This window comes from Erpetoichthys calabaricus, chromosome 3 (genome assembly GCF_900747795.2).
Source record: "Erpetoichthys calabaricus chromosome 3, fErpCal1.3, whole genome shotgun sequence".
Classification (NCBI taxonomy): domain Eukaryota; kingdom Metazoa; phylum Chordata; class Cladistia; order Polypteriformes; family Polypteridae; genus Erpetoichthys; species Erpetoichthys calabaricus.
In genome coordinates this window covers 87663735-87683999 of record NC_041396.2, presented here as the reverse complement: position 1 = coordinate 87683999, position 20265 = coordinate 87663735, and the positions used below count along the sequence as shown (strand labels likewise).

The 20265-nt window shown below is 36.6% G+C and overlaps 1 protein-coding gene and 1 long non-coding RNA gene across 2 annotated transcripts in view; one reads left to right on the top strand and one right to left on the bottom strand.

The window, feature by feature from the left end:
- The first annotated feature begins 866 nt into the window (after window positions 1-866).
- LOC114648178 (cryptochrome-1-like) overlaps window positions 867-20265 on the top strand; it is an 86247-nt gene continuing 66848 nt past the window's right edge. Inside the window, exons 1-2 of the mRNA XM_028797062.2 lie at window positions 867-1294; window positions 2598-2765. Coding sequence (XP_028652895.1) covers window positions 2608-2765 — 158 coding nt within the window. The 5' untranslated portion in view covers window positions 867-1294; window positions 2598-2607. The remainder of the gene's footprint in view (window positions 1295-2597; window positions 2766-20265) is intronic.
- Window positions 3060-14803, bottom strand: LOC127527073 (uncharacterized). Its single transcript, XR_007934444.1, has 2 exons — window positions 14750-14803; window positions 3060-3111 (listed from the first exon to the last, which is right to left on the bottom strand). It is a non-coding gene; the product is annotated as an uncharacterized LOC127527073 (long non-coding RNA).

The window sequence follows — 20265 nt, the reverse complement described above, 5'->3', positions numbered from 1 at the left end:
AAAAGGTAGATTGAAATTAAGTTGAAAGCTTTGTTACCTCACTGCAGTACACTCCCTTTACCATGTATGGTCCTTTTATTCCATTAAGCAAAAGTACAGGTTTTAAAGAATTTAAACATTTGAACTTACAGGCGTTAAAAATGCATAAAACTTAGTCTTGATCAGAATCACAGGAAACCAAAGCCCATGAAAACAGAAATTGGCGGAAGGTAGTAATCATGGGTATAATGTCAGTCTACCACAAAACACATTCTTTATTCAGGATGTGTTCGGATTGGAGTTTTCATTAAATTATTCTTCTTATTATTTTCCTATTGGAGCACAGGCATTTCATCATGTAAACTAAATACACCAAGTATTTCGATTGTAGGAGAAACTGGAGGCAAAGTACCTCTCGACCTAAATATTGCTGCTAATAACTGACGTCTTATAAATTACTGAGCTTTACTTTTATACACTTTCTTTTTGTAATTTTGTTAGTTATTACTATTGTAAAGCACTTTGAGCTACTTGTATGAAAATGTGATATATAAACATCTTAATATAAAAAATGATTCTGCAACTTTTGTTATATTTCTTTTCAAATATGTAAATAATTCAGATAGAAATAACCGTACACTCCTGTGATGTCTAAAATCTACGGCATCGTTCCTGGCATCTGTTTATCTCTTGAGCAAGCAAATGAATAGATGAATGAATGGCATGAGCTACGTCAATGAGTGTGACGAGAGTAGATATGCGCATGCGTTACACCAGTAAACTTGACTCACCCGTGCTCATCCGGGGAACTAAGTTCAGCAACCAATAACACCAAAGAGATACTTTGTAGGTGGAGTTTGCAAGCGCACCACGTACTGTCAAACTGAATTCTTAGGCGCTCTAAAACAGGGGAAGATGATTGTATCAAGTCATCATTAACGAAAATTACAAATGAGATCGTTTGCTGAAAGGTACTTTATGTCCTTAGTCAGTCGGTACCACGCCGTAAAAACGTGACTCAAAGACTTCCTACAAGCAGGGTGCGGAGCCAATAGGTGTTGAGGAAAGTAAGGCAAAGTGCCGCCCGTCTAGGAGGGGAGTTGACGTTGACAGGCAATGCTGCGCGAGAAGCGCAAGCGCAGTAGCAAGATCTCTTATGAAACAGGTGAAGATTGAATAGAGAAAAGTCGGCTTTGCCTTTCAGTGCAACGTATTAGCGAGGAAAAAAAACACAAAACCCGGGATAAAGATGCAGTCCCCCGCTGGGGCGACTTAGGCAGCATATCGTGACGGGTACTTTTACCCATGCAACCAGGTAAGATCATCACACGGCAAAGCGGACAGGGGCAAGGGGAAACTTGAGAGTTCGGCAGTTATATAACTGTACACCGTTGACCCCTTTTCATTTTGCGAGTAGAACGAGGAGTACTTTTCCTTTCGCATAATGTTCCATTTTTCGTTATTTTCGCAATGTAGCCGCAGTCCATTCTTTTAAAAGGCATACATTATTAGTAACAATATACAAAAATGTCTTGCGACGTTAAAGTTTTCGAATGACCTAATATTGTCCCTCCTTCCGACCCTTTAGTATGATTATGACTTTTCACTTATTTATTTTGCTGTTCCGGAATTTTTGAAACTGTGACACTTTTTACTTAAATATGTATCTCTATATATTATAATGTGTTAGTAAATGAATGGTGTTAAGCTCAAATTATAATGGGTGCTACGACACAAAGTCTGATCGTGTTTTGAAACATTTCTGACAGATCTGCGAACGGAGCACGTAAATTAGTTTGAAAATGTGAAAATAATACACACTACAAAGAAAAAAAATCAAATAATCACAACATCATGTGTAAATTAATGATATGAGGGCAGCTCTTTTTAATTTAGGTAATAAACAATTATTTTTGAGTGGCAACTCTTGTATGTATTCACACATTTTTGGTATACATATTATTTTGCATGCCTTTACCATTTTTTAGGTTTTTAAGCCTGCCTATATAAGACAATGTGCATATTGTGAACTGCCTTCTTTGCCTTTCACATCTTTCCTTTTGAAAAGTATGTATAGGTCGTCTTTGTCGTTTTAAATGTAATTGTATCTTGGAATTCTCATTGTTTCCATATCATTAAATTCTGGCAAATACAAAGTTGTAGTTTAGTTTTTATATGCCTAATGTATTATTGTTGCAGTATGAATTCAAGGCTTTTTAAATTCAGCATTAATTAAAGCATATTTTCACAGCACATTGGGTTCAACACTACAGGGATTTGTTTTGACTACTTATTCATCTGCTAACCCGTTTATGCATTTCAGAGTTTCAGGGAACTGGTGGATGGAATTGATTCAAGGGAGGAAACAACTCTCAATGGGTTTAGTCAATCGATTTCCAAGCACACCCACTCATGGTCAAAATAATATTTAGAAAATATTTAAAAACTAGATTATCTTCCTGCCAATCTAGAGTGCAGAATCTAGTTGGTACCTGTAAAATTAGTTTACTAAATTTTGAAAAGAACATTAGTGTTCATTGGTACTTTTTTTTTTTACTTATTCACTTTCTGGATTAACAGTTCACAGAAAATATATTTTTGTTCATCTTGTTTTGCAGCTGAGTGATCATGGGCCCAAATTCCATCCACTGGTTTCGCAAAGGTCTGAGGCTGCATGATAATCCAGCCTTGAGAGAGGCAATTCGGGGAGCTGCCACCGTCCGATGTGTTTACTTTCTTGATCCATGGTTCGCTGGATCATCTAACCTTGGGGTCAATAGATGGAGGTAGGTAATGTGAAGTGTTGCTTCATGAAACCCTTAATGATGGAGCAATTATAAAATTACTGTACATCTGCAGCAGTGTGTTAATTGTCATTTATAGCTTTAAATGTTTACATCTACTCATTGTTACCTGTTTATTCTGTTAAGGTTGAGCTGATGGTGAGGTAGGCACTAGAACTGTGTCAGATATGAATTGCATATAGCTCGTGGCATTTCACATACTTGCCAGCTGAAATATTGTGGAAAGTGTGCTTACAAATACATGGAACAAATATATTAGCCTATAGAGTATTTGAAAAATGCTTTTTTTTTTTTTTTTTTTTTTTTTTTTTTTTTTTTTTTTTTGGGGCTTATTTCAAATGCATTGCCTGGATCATTTGTTGACCTATTTATGCATCAAGAAGATTTTTCAAACAAAAATATTTATAATTTGTTATTAATAATGATCTGTTAGGAAGCTTTGTTGCAGGAGACACTGTGTCATTGCAGGATGCATACACATATTTGTTGTGATTGCATATACTGAATTGTGAGGAGTAAAAGTTTGTTAGAGTTTGTTTAAGGAAAATACAAAGATTTGAAAGGTATGTTTTTTTAACTCCTTTTTAAATGCTTTTTTGTGGATTGTGATACATTTATTTACTTAATTCTGTTATGTAGGGTGTGAAACGTTTAGTCATTTGCTGCATGAGTCAAAAGCACATGGCCTTTTTTTATTATTATTTTGCCTTGTATAATTTATCAATGCCTTCATACCTTCTATATATTTCTTTAACTCGTCTATTATTTATTCACAGAGGAACTGGAGCAAGAAACTTAACAAAAATTATGCAATATTGTCAATAGTAATTTTTTGATTGTGTGCTTTTAGGCTTTTACTTTTCTTTCTCTCTTACAAAGCCTTTTAAAAAGCTATTAATTAGGTCTTACAGATATGTCTTAACTGGCACTTGCACTCAACTTTATTTTATATGAAAAGCACTCAAAATTTGATGTTCATGCCCACTAGCAGGGTTTATGGCAGTAAATGGAGGTAACCAAAGATATAGATTGCATTTTTGCATCTTATTAATTTCCAGACTGAAGAGTCTTAAATATTAAAATTGTAGTATATTAATTAAAATGGGGAGCCAAGCATTTGATTATATCTGACTTAGAACAAAGATACAATAAATCTGAAAATCTTATGTGTCTGTTGAAAGAAACTGATTTTGTAAACAAGGATTTCCCTGTATACCTTTATTTTTGATATGTAATCATTTTTCCCCTCTGTGGTAAATGGTTAAATACACTCATTCATCTCAACTACAAATAAAAAGCTGTTTTCGGTAATGAGAAAATATGCTGGTCACTTTATTGTATCAATAAAAGATATTTCTGTAAATGCATTAACTGATGCAACCATTTCCGTTTAGGATACCTAGGCAAAAATCAGCCCAGATTCCCTTATTTTATTTACTCTTTTATTTAATTTTTTTTTTTTAAAAAGTATTTTCTGTAATCCTGCTAAGATTATATTTTTTAATATTAATTTGTACTGTTTAACTGGGTAATAAATCTATACCTGTGATAAAAATTTGAAAAAATTGTGTTATGAATGTCTATCGCTGTTTTGTGCATGTGTGGAGTTGCACTGAAGAAGATTGCAAAGGTTTAGTTTTCTAAAATCTATCATTTGGGTAGCAAGATACATTATCCTTTAATAAACAAAATGTGTTTTTTGCATTAGTGCAATCCAGAATCAAATGATTATTATTAGCAAAGTCTTGTTTAAATTTAATTATTTTGGATTTTTGAAGTAGAGAGGTTTCCGTATTGTGACAGGACCAAAAAATCTGTTTCTCCAGGTGTTAGAGGGATTTTTGGATATTCTTAAAGGTGTGTCCTTTAGCCTGAAATCTCCATGTCCTTGTTTTTAAGAATGACTGTCAATATCCTGACTATTTTTATCTGACTGACTGGCTGGCCGCTTTCTGTGTTCATCAGTACAACAGATTAAGCTTTGGGTGTGCCATTTATTTGTCTCTAGAGATGCCAGAGACCAGACAGGCAGGTTAACTTTATTAAAAGGATTTTTTGAAACAGGTTATGGCCCTCTTTCTGATCTTCCTTATTTTCATCTTTATTTCCAATTAAAGAAAAATGTAATTAATAAATTCTGAATATGTAGTGATACAATTCAGCCTTTTTTGTAATACTGTGTTTTTGTTTTTAATGAAGAGAATTTAATTTATAAGAATGTAGACTATAAATTATAGAAAATGCTTCAATGTATGATCATAAGTGGTTGGTTCCAAAGAGGCTTCTCTTTCCTTCATCCTCCCAATTATGGTCTGTACCAAGAAGGAATACAAATTAATTTATTTTAAACAATTTAATATGACGCATTTGAAACTAAAGATGCAGTTATAATTCGCATTACCTTTAGGGATTGTGTGTTCTTCACTTGTATCTGCTATTCAAAAATAAAAACGTTATTCATCTGAATATCTTCCTAATGATCACAGACCTATAAATATTATGTTTCTTATGGATTGTTTAGAAATAGCTTAGACGTCTAAGCATACTGTGTTGGAGTTTACGTTGTTTTGCTTGGTAAACGAAAAAGTACAGAAGAGTAAAGAATAATAATGTATTTTTAAAAATGCTCTTCAGTGGGATTTTCTACTTTGAGAAAAGATAAATGTAATTGGGAGCATTTTAAGTTTGCATGGATCTGTTTACAGTTTAATGGATTAGACTTGAATGTCACAACACAAGAACAGGAGATTTCATTTTAGAAAAGCATCCTTAAAGTGTTTCACTTGCTGTTTAAATGTCCACCAGGTTAAATATGGCCTTAAGCTATTTGAATAATTAAACATCTTCTTTCATGTTTATTGTATGATGTTTGGTATATTTGTGCCAGTTTTATCCAGAGCCTTACATGAGCTTTACTGACGGGATACAAGTAATTCAAATGATTTGTGTGGGTTACCAGCCCACATGGTGATACGTACTGAGAAATCAGTTTATTAGCTTTAAATTGACCTCTAAAAAAGCACCAGAATTTCTATAAAGCATTTTTTTTAGATATTATTATATTTTTTGGCTTGGGTCAAAACTGTTCCCAAGCTGAGTTAATGTATTTTAGTGGTTGGTTTAGTATGTCTAGGAAATTTTTCATTCAGATCCAAGACTACTACTTGTATTTGAATAATAAAGGTATTCATAATCATATACTTTTACAGTACTTTGCAGATGCATTGAGTTTTATAAAAAAAAAATATTTTAAGGTAAATTGTAATGGCAATTAATGCTTATTTTCCCTACGAAAACACTATATTACTTGGGAAGAAATGCAAATAATTGTTGATAAAAGTAAAAAGGTCATGTGTTTTCCATCTATTCATATCTTGTGAAGCTTTGTAAGAGATGTATTAGTTAAATTTCACCAACTGCACATGAAAGTCGGATTAATGAGGTAGTGATAAGTAAAAGCAGGTGTGTTATTAAAAAATGATGGATGTGTTGGACAGTAACAGGTACCCTGAGGAGTGATTTGGGAAATGAAGTTAGTACATTTTTACAGACATAATAGTATTGTGTCAAGACGTGAATAATAGCAGGCCAAAACAAATTTTCAAATTGTGGTATTTAAGCTGTCATTCAGAATTTTTGAAGAAGCTGGGCAACTTGAAAAGAGAAAAACACAGTGAAAGGTGAACAAAGCTGTCTGCATCTGATGAATGGTACTTAGAGATCATTCTTTAAGTGACAGAGTGAAATCCATTTAAGTGCTTTTATAGCATTTGGCAGTGGTACACACTTATATTGTGCAGCTAAGTCTTAAATATGAGAAAAAGAAATAGTCTTGTTGGGTGATTTGCACTTAAGAAACCATACTTACAGAAAGCAAACAGAAAAGAGTGCGGTATGTGAAAGCCCATACAGCATAGTGCGACAGGCAGTGGCTGATTTCGTCTCTGTTAATTTTTAAATGACTGAAAATTGCTGGGCATGTTATATTATGAAACTTTGTGCCAACTTTCCAGCAAAGTCATCACTTCCCCTTTTTCTGACAATCTTGGGCAACCAACCCCACACACTTTTCAGTAGTGGTATATAAACACAAAACACAAGCTTTTTTCTGTTTTTGAAGTCCAAAACACTTGCGTTCCCTATACAGCTTCACTGCATTATATGTATTGTACTACTGGATGAGCATTTATTGGTTGTGAAAAACTCATGCACAGAGAACCTACCTCTAAGACTAAAGATAAATACAAGCCTGTTTGATTTTGTCTAGGTGAGAAACTGACTAGTTGGAGTGAGCCACTGATTATTTCACTTTAGATGACTGGCTTTCTATGGAATGTGATGATGTCTCTGATTTGATGAGATTATATAAATGAAGGGTACAACTGAAAATTGCTGGAAAAGTCTGAAATGATCTGGTCTTAAGAGCAAAAATATTATTTTATCTTTGTGTCAAATTTGAATATCCCCTTTTTCTTACATCAACTTCTGACCCACTAAATCTAGTTGTGTTTGGTAGAGAGTGATCACAAGGCAGAAATTCTCTTTCTGGATGGTACACCAGTCATTGCATGAGACTGTCATGCTTACACTTATAGTCATCATTAGTTCTGGGCCAATTGGCAAGTAGCTGCTCTATCTGTGATTTATAAGGGCTGGGGGGGGGGGGGGGATGGGGGACGACAAATGTCAGTACTTTCTGGAAAATCCATTCAGACATGGGTTACATCTGCAAAAAATTTACAGGCAGTGGATGAGACCAGGGTTTGACACAAATCTTCTAAACCTAAAAGGTAACAGCACTGACCATTGTATCACATTGCCACTTGAAAAGCTGATTATTTAAATCTGAATTTGGTAGTGGCAACATCCTTGTTATTGACCATCTGTCTAAAGTCTGTTTTGGTCTAAAATTGGTTTGTGGAAAGCTACATCCTCTTCAGTGCAAGTTAGTAATCCAGTGTGAATGAAATGCCAGTTCCTTGTGTGGTACACTCATGCATATGTTCATGCATACTCAATTTAAATGTTATTAACCTAAACTATAAGACAGTTTTACATTATGTTCATTTTTCCCAAAATTGTCAATGTAGTGATGTTTAACATTTCATTTTTCTTAGTATAACTTTATATCAATAATTCAGATTAGTTTAAAGTTACTGTGAATTTCTGTAATCTTTTACATAAAATACAGCTGATGTTTAGTATTTATTTCTGATACCCTATCATGCATAAATAATGCTTGTGCGCCTGATATAAGCCATACCTTTGTACATAAACCAGATATTTTTTTTGTGTCCCCAGATATGAGTGTTTAATTTGTAAAGACAGTGCCTAGTAAAGCATAATAGTTGATATTTGAAAGAAGAATCGGAGAAAGTTCAAATGGCCAGCCTCTGGTAGTTTTTAAACATTCAAGCTGCAAATGTACAATAGCTCATTTAGCAAATTCTTATAGAATTGACTATTATAGCTTCTGGTGTCTCCGCGTCCATTAAATATCAGTTGGAAAAGAAATTAATGTTTTCTTTAAATGTTTTTGTCCTGAGACAGACATCAGAGATGAGAGCTGATGTAGTTAACCTTGTGTATGTCACTTTTTATAACTGTGTGCATGATTACTAGGCATGGAAGCAGAATTATAGAGATGGTTTGATACTGTCAGAAAGTTTTTTTTTTTTTTTTGTTTTTTTTTTTCACTTGTCTATAGAGCTCTTTAATATAATGTTAGTGCAGGGGCATAGCTTGTATTATAGAAGTTATGTTTTACTAAGCATGTTCATTAATATAAAACAATTGAGCAAATTAATCCATAGCTACACAAATGTGCATTGTACAACTGTTGGGTTTCTTTATGAAATGACTTGGAGCAGAGAGTTTGAATGACTTTAATGCACACTTACGAGAACTAAATCTTCACACAAGAAGGTCTGCACAGTTCACAGCAAGCTGATCTATGGACTTGAAGGCTGTAGTTATTTTAGGACACAGTCTGTGTATTCCAGGTGTACACACAAGATTAGAACAATAAGCTACGTCTAGATCAAGCAGTTTATATAGTGGAATCCCTTGATAGTATTTTAGAATAGGATTATTAAGAACTAAGGTAATGTCCTTTGCCTCCTCAAGAAGCTGCACTGTGCTTTTCTTCTCACCCTTCATTTGTGTTGTTTGTCATTGTAGTCTTTAAATCCTCTTTCAATATAGAACTTAGGGTTGTGACACTGTGTGGTATGAAATATATGCCTAAGATGGAGTTGACCCATTTTCCTCTAATGGCTAACCTGGATGAAAGATGCAAAAAGCAGTGTCTGTATGGAAGAGATCAACTGATCTAGATAAGCACTAATATTAACTGTGACATATGAAATTTGTTTACAGTTCACACAGGTTTTTTTTGGTAATTTAATGGCCTCAGGTAACCCTTGTAATGAAAACCTATTAAAAATATGTTGTCAATAGTATGAATGTGTTCAGTTAAAATGAACTGTCCTGTTTATGAGGTGTGTTATGATTATATCCTGGTGGCAGTGCATCCTTTTGCTATCCTGTGCATGTGTTCATATTGTTTAATTAACACCACTAGTTATACTTTTTTTTTTTTTATGTTAAATGAAAAGCGCCTTCCAAAAAAGCTATGTGAATGTGCATTAATTGTTGAAATCTTAGGTTTCATATTTTAAAGTTAAATAAGTGAGGCAAGTTCCTACTCTCGGTATGAAGTGTGAAAACCAATAATGCTGCCAGTTTATGATTTTCTTCTTTGTTTCAAATGGTGTAACCGGTAGGGGGCGGGACTGATCCCCAAACCCCAGACAGTCTTACCCAACAGAGTCCTGGGTTTCAATAAAAGATTTTTGTCACCAGCTCTTTCCCAACTGTGCACAGCCAATGTTAACACATGTATAGATCAAGTAAATGCAGTTTTTCTCCTTCTGCTCCTCTTGGAGAGTGTCACCTGCTTCCTCTCATTTCTCATCCTTGAGGTGAGATGGCAGACACCTTTTAAGATGGGCCCAGTAATACTTCTGGTATCACAGCACAGCCTGTTTGGAGCAAATCCGGGTCATGTGAAAACAATGGAGGTTCTCCTCTGTCTGTGCCCTCTACCAGATACTTTGAAGAGACTGCGTTTCTGCACTCCAGATACCATGCAGTTCTGCAGCCATCCAAACTGGGACAACTGGAGATTAGGCACTGCCATCTGTATTACAGGGGGATGAACCATTCCTAGTTTCTAACTTATTCCAGTCCATCCATTGTTCTTTTATCCCAGTTGGGACAAGGGTTAGAGGGCGACCTGGCTGGGCTGAGTCGTCCGCTGTGCAGTCCTTCTGTTATATCCTCCTGGTCAGGCAAATTATCACCCTCCACTTCAGATGAGATGCCCATCCATCCTCTATGGCACTTACAACTGATACTGTTTTTTTTCCTTGAACCAGTTATCTGGTTGCAGTGCTTTTTACATTTATACATTGTTTGCCATTAGACTGGTAGCTCCTGGGAGAAGGCTGCATATATATTTTTCTTGGTGGTGCCTATGCAGTCTATTTTTGGATCATGCATTTAAACCTTTCTGCACGCTGTTGCAAGGCAGTTTGGTTCCAGCTGTGTGTCACATTTTTAGAAAGATACAGAAAAATTAGAGCCTGTAAGACAGTTCTTTGTTATGCTGCTACAGCGTAAATTAACCATTATCAATTTACGGAAGAAGCAAATGCTGACCAAAGAATTATGAAAACACAGTATTTGAGTAGCTATTGAAAGTGTGTTGACTGTAATGACAGTGATACCCTTTTCTTGCAGGTGGCCTTATTTATTTATTTATTTTTGTTAGGTTAATAAATGTAGCTTTCAAGAGACTAACACTAAATGGTTCATATGTTTGCAAAATGTAGTTAAAATTAATAAGTGAATTGGTAAATTGTCTTATGAGGATCAAATTAAATTTTTAAGGATAGACAACATTAATGAATAAAAAAAATTCTCAGATATACACAAAGATTTGTTGGACGTGCTATTGATACCCATGGTACTCAAACTAGTTTCATGAAAAATTACTTAGGACTACTTCTATACTGATGCGCTGTGCAAGAAAGGACAAAGCCGGTTATACTTCCTTAGAAGGCTGGCTTCCTTCAACATCTGCAATAAGATGCTGCAGATGTTCTATCAAACAGTTGTGGCGAGCGCCCTCTTCTACGCAGTGGTGTGCTGGGGAGGCAGCATTAAGAGGAAAGACGCCTCACGCCTGGACAAACTGGTGAGGAAGGCAGGCTCTATTGTTGGCATGGAGCTGGACAGTTTAATATCTGTGGCAGAGCGAAGGGCTCTCAGCAGGCTCCTATCAATTATGGAGAATCCACTGCATCCATTAAATAATGTCATCTCCAGACAGAAGAGCAGCTTCAGCGACAGACTGCTGTCACTGTCCTGCTCCACAGACAGATTGAGGAGATCGTTCCTCCCCCAAACTATGCGACTCTTTAATTCCACCAGGGGGGGTAAACGTTAATATTTAACATTATACTTAGCTATTGTCTGTTTTTTTCACCTGTATTATTATCATTCTTTAATTTAATATTATTTATTGTATCAGTATGCTGCTGCTGAAGAATGTGAATTTCCCATTGGGATTAATAAAGTATCTATCTATCTATCTATCTATCTATCTATCTATCTATCTATCTATCTATCTATCTATCTATCTATCTACATGACTTGAAGTTATATATATATTGAAGATTACAAATCTGTTACAATTAGCAGTGACAAGGGAAACCAACACTATATTTATTTTCACAATATTTTAAAGTAAGTAAACCTCAGTAGGTCCATGATTTAGAAAAGTAAATCTAGTAGTCTTTGACCAGCTGTCCCCGTCCAGGAAATTTTACAAATAGGGTTGCAATAATTGATTTCAGTAATCAAGTATTTTACTGATTATTCCATCAGTTAATTGAGTAATCGGGTAAGAAACACTTCTTCTGTTTTAAGTGCAAAGGAGAAAAAAAAGACATGTTTCTTAAAAATGTAATTTTAAGAAAATTAATTATAATTAAATAATTGATTTCCTTTTTAGAAAAACTAACATTTATATTGCTTAAATTGCATGCAATAAAATTTGTCAAAACTAAACCCATTTAATGCATTTGAGTTCCATATTACATTCTAGGGTTTTAAAGAAAATATTGTCTGAAACACTAAAACAAATAAATACAAAAATAATATATCAATTACAAAGTACTTTAAAAAGGGTATACATGCAACCTAAAACTGAGGCATAAATCAATGATATAATAATAGCACAAATATTGCCTGCAACTTAACTTTCAGAGCTAGAAGTTTCAGCCTAACTACAGCTCAGCCATAACATAAGCCTTTACTGTCTTTTTGGAAAGCTTTCTGGCATTTTTAGGAGGCAGAAAAAAAGAGTTCTGGCAGGTTCACTTCCCCTGGATGAGGTAGATATGGTGTGCATTGGTGTGAGTAAGCCTTAAAAGAAGAATGATGTGGTTGCAATGAATAAATGTCAGCATATCAGCATGCTCAAAACTGAGGCTTGCTCTACGCCTTGATGCAATGTTTCCTGCTGCAAAAATGAGATGCTCTGATGGTGCTGGAATACACAAAATGGACTTTGTCAGCTTTGCCAGCATTGGATACCATGTTGCATTTGTTTTCTCTCTTTCTTTCTCCTTTTTGAAATACACACAATCAAATAACATCAGGTATCCACAGCACACATGCTTGTGGTGCGATACAATAATCATACGTACAAAACACACAGAGCTTGCTGAGGTGTGGTTATATAGCAGGGGTGGCCAACTCCGATCCTGGAGAGCCAGGTTTTTGTTTCAACCCAGCTGCTTAATTAGAAGCCAGTCCTTACCAATAACGAAGTATATTTAATTCCATGGGTTCTTGGTGCTTTAACTCTGCCATGTCAGTTCATTTTTAATTAATCATAGATTTGTTTTTTCCTTTCTAATCATGCATGTATCATCCAGATTATTTGAAGCCTAACACAAATGATTAATTTTCATTTCTTCACTTTCTCTTCAGTTTCATTTTGAGTACTTTACTGAATGATGAATACACATGGGTGGAAATGCAGACAAGCTAAACCTGATTTTCTTTGTTATCTGCATCTTATTGCTAATATGGAACAGTTAAAACAATGAATACAGCTGTTTAAGACTAAAATAAGCAATTGAGGGTTCTTTTAACAAGCTAGACAACTAAAATGAAGCAGTATAATGTCACTTGAGCAATAAGTGCTTTATCAGCAATGAATGATTTCTCATGAAGCAATTGGGTTGGAACTAAAACCTGATGCCACTCTGGCCCTCCAGGACCTACGTTGCTCAGTCCTGATTTAAAGGGCCTGAGTCTTAAAAATGGCAAATTACATGAAGTTAATTGGCAGCAAAAAACTAGTCACTAATTGAGAAAAGAGTTCGAATGAAAACATGTTGCCACTGTGGCTCTCAAGATTCTCAGCTGGCCACCCCGCCATATATCTTTGGAATGTGGGAGGAAACGAGAGCACCTATGGAAGCAGAAGTGGACATGAGAAGAAAATATGTGCAAGGGAGCACCCAGGATTTGAACCGCAGTCTCCTTGTTGCAAGGCAGCAGCACTACTGCTGCATTACCGTACTGGCCCCAGTTTTATTTATAGCCAATAAGTTTTTACAAACTTAAAAATAGTTCAGACTAATTTTGTGTGTGATTTGTATTACAATCTTTAATGTGCGAGTCATTTAACTGCAACTTGAGGCAGTAGCAATCAGCGTGAGTGGGCATCTTATTGATTGTATCTTAATTCAGAGGGGAGAGCACTGAGGCATACAGGCGTGCCTTGCTTTAAGAAGGAGTAAATTCGCTCCTGAAAACCCAGTTGTAAAGTGAATTTTCATAATGGGAACAACTAATTTCAATTGGTTTAAATGGAGATAATTTTTAAGCATTCCCTAGCCCCAAAAATGACAACCATTTTTGCTCAGAGCACACTGAACTACATGAGAATTTAACATAGCTTTGTTAATAATAGTAAATAGTTGTAATAGTAAAACAGAACAATTGATCACACAAGCACACTTAGCTGCAGCCTGCAGATCAGCCCCAATACATCTGGCAGGCTTCTGTGAGTATACAGTAGTGTCTAAACACAACAGCATCAACTATGGAAATAACTGAGACTAGGATTAAATGTCTTTAACATCCAGCTCTGCCCTATTTTGCAGGCTGCTGCGAGAACAGTGTCTGAATGCAGCAGCCTCCACTATAAAAACAACACTGAAACTGGCATTGTGCCTTGTCAGTGTCCAGCCCTACCTTGTTCTGTGGGCTGCGGACAGTTGTACAGCACTTGGAATGACTGTCTAAGTGATTGGGTGTTAGCACCAGCAGCACAAATATGAAAATCTTCACAGATTATTTGTATATGCAAATTTTCCTGGATTGGGTGAAGCCTATATTTTAGGTAATTGAACGAGTGAAACAAATGTGTGTATTTGTGTTGCACTTTTGTAATTTAATATTGCAGCAACGAATGTGACCAGGAAGATATATCAAAGCAAAAGTAGCTGCTTTGCATTTCAAAATGTCCAAAACATAACTGAATACATGTGGAGGTTGGCGGAATTGATGTCTTCTGGGCCGGACTTGGGCAGAATTTCCTGTATCTGATCTGCAGGAATATCAGAGGAAAGATTAGTGTATCCCGCCGCCCCCTGGCCTGGTGTGGAATTACCTTTGATTGGTCCCTCTAGCTGTCTCTCATACACACGTGCGACAAAAAAACATATATATACACACACACACACACACACAGAGTTTTGGGGCAGCCACCCATATACTTGAATCATTTTTTTAGTGTTTGTATGTGTATGTTTAAGTACATGATGCAGTATAATTCTATGTGACCCTCAACTGAATTAGTCGTATGTTGGATAAAGGTAGACTTGTTTTTCTTTTTCTTTAGTTTTTTTTTTTTTTTTTTTTTTTTTTTTTTTTTTTTTTTAAAAAGTGTTTCTAGTGTGAACTAAAAATTAAGGTCACATCAATTTCCCTTCAGTGGTAACTCTGAAAGAACGGTTTGCTGTTTTCTCTCCACCTTATTTTCTTTATAAAGGAATTGCTTTATTTTATAAATACTTGTAGTTCTTGCTGTTTATCTACTCCAAGTCCCAGAATGGGGAATGTAGGTTAGTATGCCCTAGTATCAAGTTTTAGTGCATAACCAATGTTTCCATGGTAATGACCTACTTTTCTCAGACTCCACTGTTTAGCATGCCTATGGCATTCAGGGAAGTGGTTCTGCACTCTATAAGAAAGAAGAAATATGTGCCTGAAAAACAAGGGCAGTTAAATAACACTGCCTAAGTAACAAGTGCAATATTGAACCTTAATGCTGCATGAGGGGCAATTTGGCTTACTGGAGACATAAAAAATTAGCCTCTATTTAAAAAAATTATTATCAGAACCAAGCTGTGCTATAGCAGACACACTGTTCATTATCCATTTTTTCCTTTACCCAAATTCATTTAGAAGAACTTCTATATCCAAAGGAGGGTCTGGGACATAATATCAAAATGGACTTTATCACAGCCTCACTAACAAAGTAATTTGTAACAAAGTAATTTGGGGAAATGTTATTAATAACTCTTATAGCAGTAAGACATAGTAAGTGAAGGAAGAAGCCAACCTAAAGATTACGTCTTCCTGTTAAATTTTAGCACGAGTGCCTCTGAATTTGCCCTGCTAGTACCATCTACTGCAATAACCTATCTTTGATTTGGAGTTTAAAGTTGTGAATTGTGGAAAGTTGGAATTTTAGCCAAGCTTTTCTCAGCAAGTGTCAGGCAATTCATAGATAAACTTGGGAACATTGTTGAGTTGAAAGGAGCATTTCTAAACCTGGTGAACATCCCCATTACAGTAATCCCTCCTCCATCGCGGGGGTTGCGTTCCAGAGCCACCCGCGAAATAAGAAAATCCGCGAAGTAGAAACCATATGTTTATATGGTTATTTTTATATTGTCATGCTTGGGTCACAGATTTGCGCAGAAACACAGGAAGTTGTAGAGAGACAGGAACGTTATTCAAACACTGCAAACAAACATTTGTCTCTTTTTCAAAAGTTTAAACTGTGCTCCATGACAAGACAGAGATGACAGTTCCGTCTCACAATTAAAAGAATGCAAACATATCTTCCTCTTCAAAGGAGTGCTTGTCAGGAGCAGTGACTGTCACAGAGATAGAGAAAAGCAAACAGATCAATAGGGCTGTTTTTCTTTTAAGTATGTGAAGCACCGCGGCACAAAGCTGTTGAAGGCGGCAGCTCACACCCCCTCCGTCAGGAGCAGACAAAGTAAGCTGTTGAAGGCGGCAGCTCACACCCCCTCCGTCAGGAGCAGACAAAGTGAGACAGAGTTTGTTTTTCAATCAAAAATCAATACGTGCCCTTTGAGCTTTTAAGTATGTGAAGCTCCGTGCAGCATGTCGTTTCAGGAAGCAGCTGCACAAAAGATCACAACGTGAAGATAATCTTTCAGCATTTTTAGACGAGCGTCCGTATCGTCTAGGTGTGCAAACAGCCCCCCTGCTCAATCCCCCTACGTCAGGATCAGAGAAACTCAGCGCAAAAGAAAGAGAAAAGTAAGCCGGGTAGCTTCTCAGCCATCTGCCAATAGAGTCCCTTGTATGAAATCAACTGGGCAAACCAACTGAGGAAGCATGTACCAGAAATTAAAAGACCCATTGTCCGCAGAAACCCGCGAAGCAGCGAAAAATCCGCGATATATATTTAAATATGCTTACATATAAAATCCGCGATGGAGTGAAGCCGCGAAAGGCGAAGCGCAATATAGCGAGGGATTACTGTATAGAGAGATGCAGGAAGCATGAGGTAACTACAGGGACGGATGAGATATATGGCTGTTAACTGTTGAAAATAGTCAGTATCTGTGTAGCTTCAATTACTCTGTAAGATTTAGGTCTAATAATAAGATTTTCAAACTGGGTTGAGGACAACAGAGTATATCCCCTTTACTAAAAGATGGTTTTCCTCCTTGGAATGCTTCAGATTGGGAGCTGAAATGCAGATTTTGGGCAATAGGTATACCTCTCCTCAATGTTGCATATTCCTCACACTGTGCATTTGCATTTCAGTGCGTTACCATTTTTTTTAATATCCTGTGCGGGCATAGCTGTAGTTTACATTTCTTTGATAGACCAGGAAATCCTTCCACAAAAATCCTGTTTAATTCAATTTTTATAGATGTAGTTTAAGAACATGATTACCTTATTGTTTGAAAAAAAGAAACAAACTGAGGCCTTTGGTTTAAATATTTTATTTTAAGAAACAACTGGTGAAGGTGTCTCTTAATTAAAGTAATGTAAAGTAATATTTACTTAATACTAAATAGTCAAATAAAATTCTTAATTCTAAGTAGCTGTCCTTTAAATACATCTCTTCAACAAGATTTATATTAAAAGTTCATAATTGTAAAAATAACTACATATGCAGTTAGATACTGTATGGTGTCGTATTCCTTTTAATCAGGCCTATTAAAGCAGAGTGCCATGGGAAACATAACTGTTGTTGCGTTAAGTTTACATGGGTGCCCTTAGGATGTTGACTCTGACTAGATGACAGTTGTTTCCTTACATAAGTTGTCCACAATTGTGCACTTTAAGGGTTCTTATTTTAACTTATAATATTTGAAATGCTAATTGTGGTAATTGCAGTTTATAGAATCAGTATACAAAGTAAAACTTAATGTTAGTAAGAATTTTAATGTAACATTGCTTGAAATATTGCTTGGTAGACTGGTATGCTCCTGTTTAATTACTGAAAAAGCATTTATTCACCAAGTTTAGTGAACCTGTGGCTATTCTTGCAGCAATAGATGCAAAGCTGAGAGACTAGTCAAAAATTGTTTTCTTCAGTGCAAGAATTTTAGATTTCCTATGGATAATTTGCTGTCTGTTAGAGCTAGTGCTGGGGGGTATACCGGTTCATACCAAAAAACGTTTTTTATTTTTGTTATGATATGGATTTGTTTTATACCGCAACACTGGTTTAAATAGCCTGTGACAGGCGGCCGGGTCGCCCCTTCTGTATATGTTCCGGGGGAGCAGCTATGGACATCTCACTACCTCCCACAGCCTCCCTGGCTGACGATGGTGCCTCAGTTTCCCGCAGGGTTTCCTGGGAGATGGAGTTCTCCACAACCCTGTGGGGAGCTGGGGTGGCCGCCAGGGGATGCTGCATGGAGCCAGGAACCCACCTGGACATCTGTGCAGCCCCACCCGGAAGTGCAATTAGCCACAGGTGATCAAGCACCTGGAGCACTCCTGTGTGGGCTATTAAAAGGGCCAGCATCCACCACTCACGAGCCAGAATCGGGAGTAAGAGGACGAGGTTGCCTGGGAGGAGTGGTGGTGCCAAGGTGGGAGAAGAGAATGGATTGTTATTGTGTGGAAAGAGTGCTTTTGGGACTGTGTATTGCCTGTGGGTCACGGGGAAGACATGCGCCCACGGGTGAAGAAGAAAATAAAAAGTCCTTGTTTTATACGTGCCTCTGTGTCCTTCTAAGCCGGGTCGGGCACCTGTATAGCACCTCTTATACAAGCATAAACAATGTTCGGAACGTGGCACAGAGGAAAACTGTTTAAGGGGGGACCTTTTTCACTGCTGCACCGCTAAACACGAATGCAACAGAGTACATCTGTTAGTGGAGGTATTGAACGGTGAAAATGGACAGAGAACATTCTGAAACTGAAGCTGTAGCAGATGATAAAGTTGAACATGATGACACAGAAGAACTTTTGCCGAAAAAAGGAGCCGTGTCTGTTGTCTGTAGATGCTTTGGTTTTAAAAGGTCAGATGTGGACCATTATGTTCAAATGTGTGAATACTGTTTCTATACTACTGGATAATACTGCAAGCCAAGTTGTACTTGTTTTATTTTTTTTTTTCCAATACTGTGTAATGTACCTGGGTACTGTGTAAAATAGTGTGATGACGTGTTGAATTTATTCTTGACATTTCCACTTTAATCGCGCCGTTTATGTCGAGATTAAAATCAACATATTGACTTTATTCTCGTAATTTGTCATTAAAGTAGAACATCGTAAACTAAACTTCATCTTAAAATGAATATTTAATTTACTAGATTTTCTCAAACCCCGTCATAAGTTATGTAGTATATTAAGTTCTTTGTGTTAAGTGTTCCCTGAGCCATGTTAATCGTTAATGTGCTTCTTAAACTGACTTCCTCTTGCACTAAGAGGAGGCGCAGGCAGCAATTGCCACACAGAATACATTAATTTCATGATATTCCTGCTCCCTGAACATTTAGAATGCTAAGATAAATACTTTCATTTTTATGATGAAATGCATTAAAGCATGTATTAATCGTGGGGGCACAGTGGCGTTGAGGGTGCACTGCTGCATCTCCGCAAGGGGGTCCCTGGTGTTTCCTGCCTTGAATTTGCATGTATTTCTGGTGGGTTTACTCGGCGTGCTTCAGTTTTTTTCAAAGTCATGTAGGATGTGGGGTTTTGTAAGGCTATATTGACCCTGCTTGTGTATGCATTGCTCGTATTCACCGTGCGATGTGCTGGCGCCACATTCAGGATTTGCTCCTGCCTCGCACACAATGCTTGCTAGGATGGGCGCAACCCTGAATGGATGGCATAATTAAACATGTATAACGAAGATTTTTTTAAAGTTCTGAACACTCTGTGGTCTAAGTTTATAACCAGGTTTAATTTCACAAAGACGTTTATCATGTGGTGATTGGTTATGTGGAGAAAGAAAAAGGAAAGATAGGAACTGTGGGTTTGGTATGTCAGACAGAGACGGCACAAATGCAATAAAGCCCTCTCAGAAGAACATCCATTGAATTCTGTGTTCGTGTCTCCATCCACCAGATCACAAACCCAATATTTACACAATATTTAAGTTAAACCTGTGCGATACCCATTCATACATCCAGTTTTTTGGAGCCTCGTCACACCTGCCATAAAGTTCTCTAAACTGAACGTACACCTGGGGACCCCTTACTGTGAGCACTACTGTGCATGTTTAATACCTGCTTTAATGCATTTAATCATGAAAATTTATCTTGGCATTCTACATTTTCAGAGAGCAGGAATATCATGAAGTGAATGTATTCTGTGCGGAGATCGCTGCTGGCGCCTCCTCTTAGTGCAGAGGAAGTCAGTTTAAGAAGCGCATAGTGATTAACAACTGGGTCGGGGAACACTTAACACAAAGCATTTAATGTGCTACATTAACTTATAACAGGGTTTGAGAAAATCTAGTAAATTAAACATTGATTTTAGGATGAAGTTTAGTTTATGACATTCTACTTTAATGACAAAATAAACTATGAGAATAAAGTGGAAATGTTGACTTTAATCTCGACATATAGTTTTTTTTTCTTCTTCTTCACTGTGTCCGTATTTT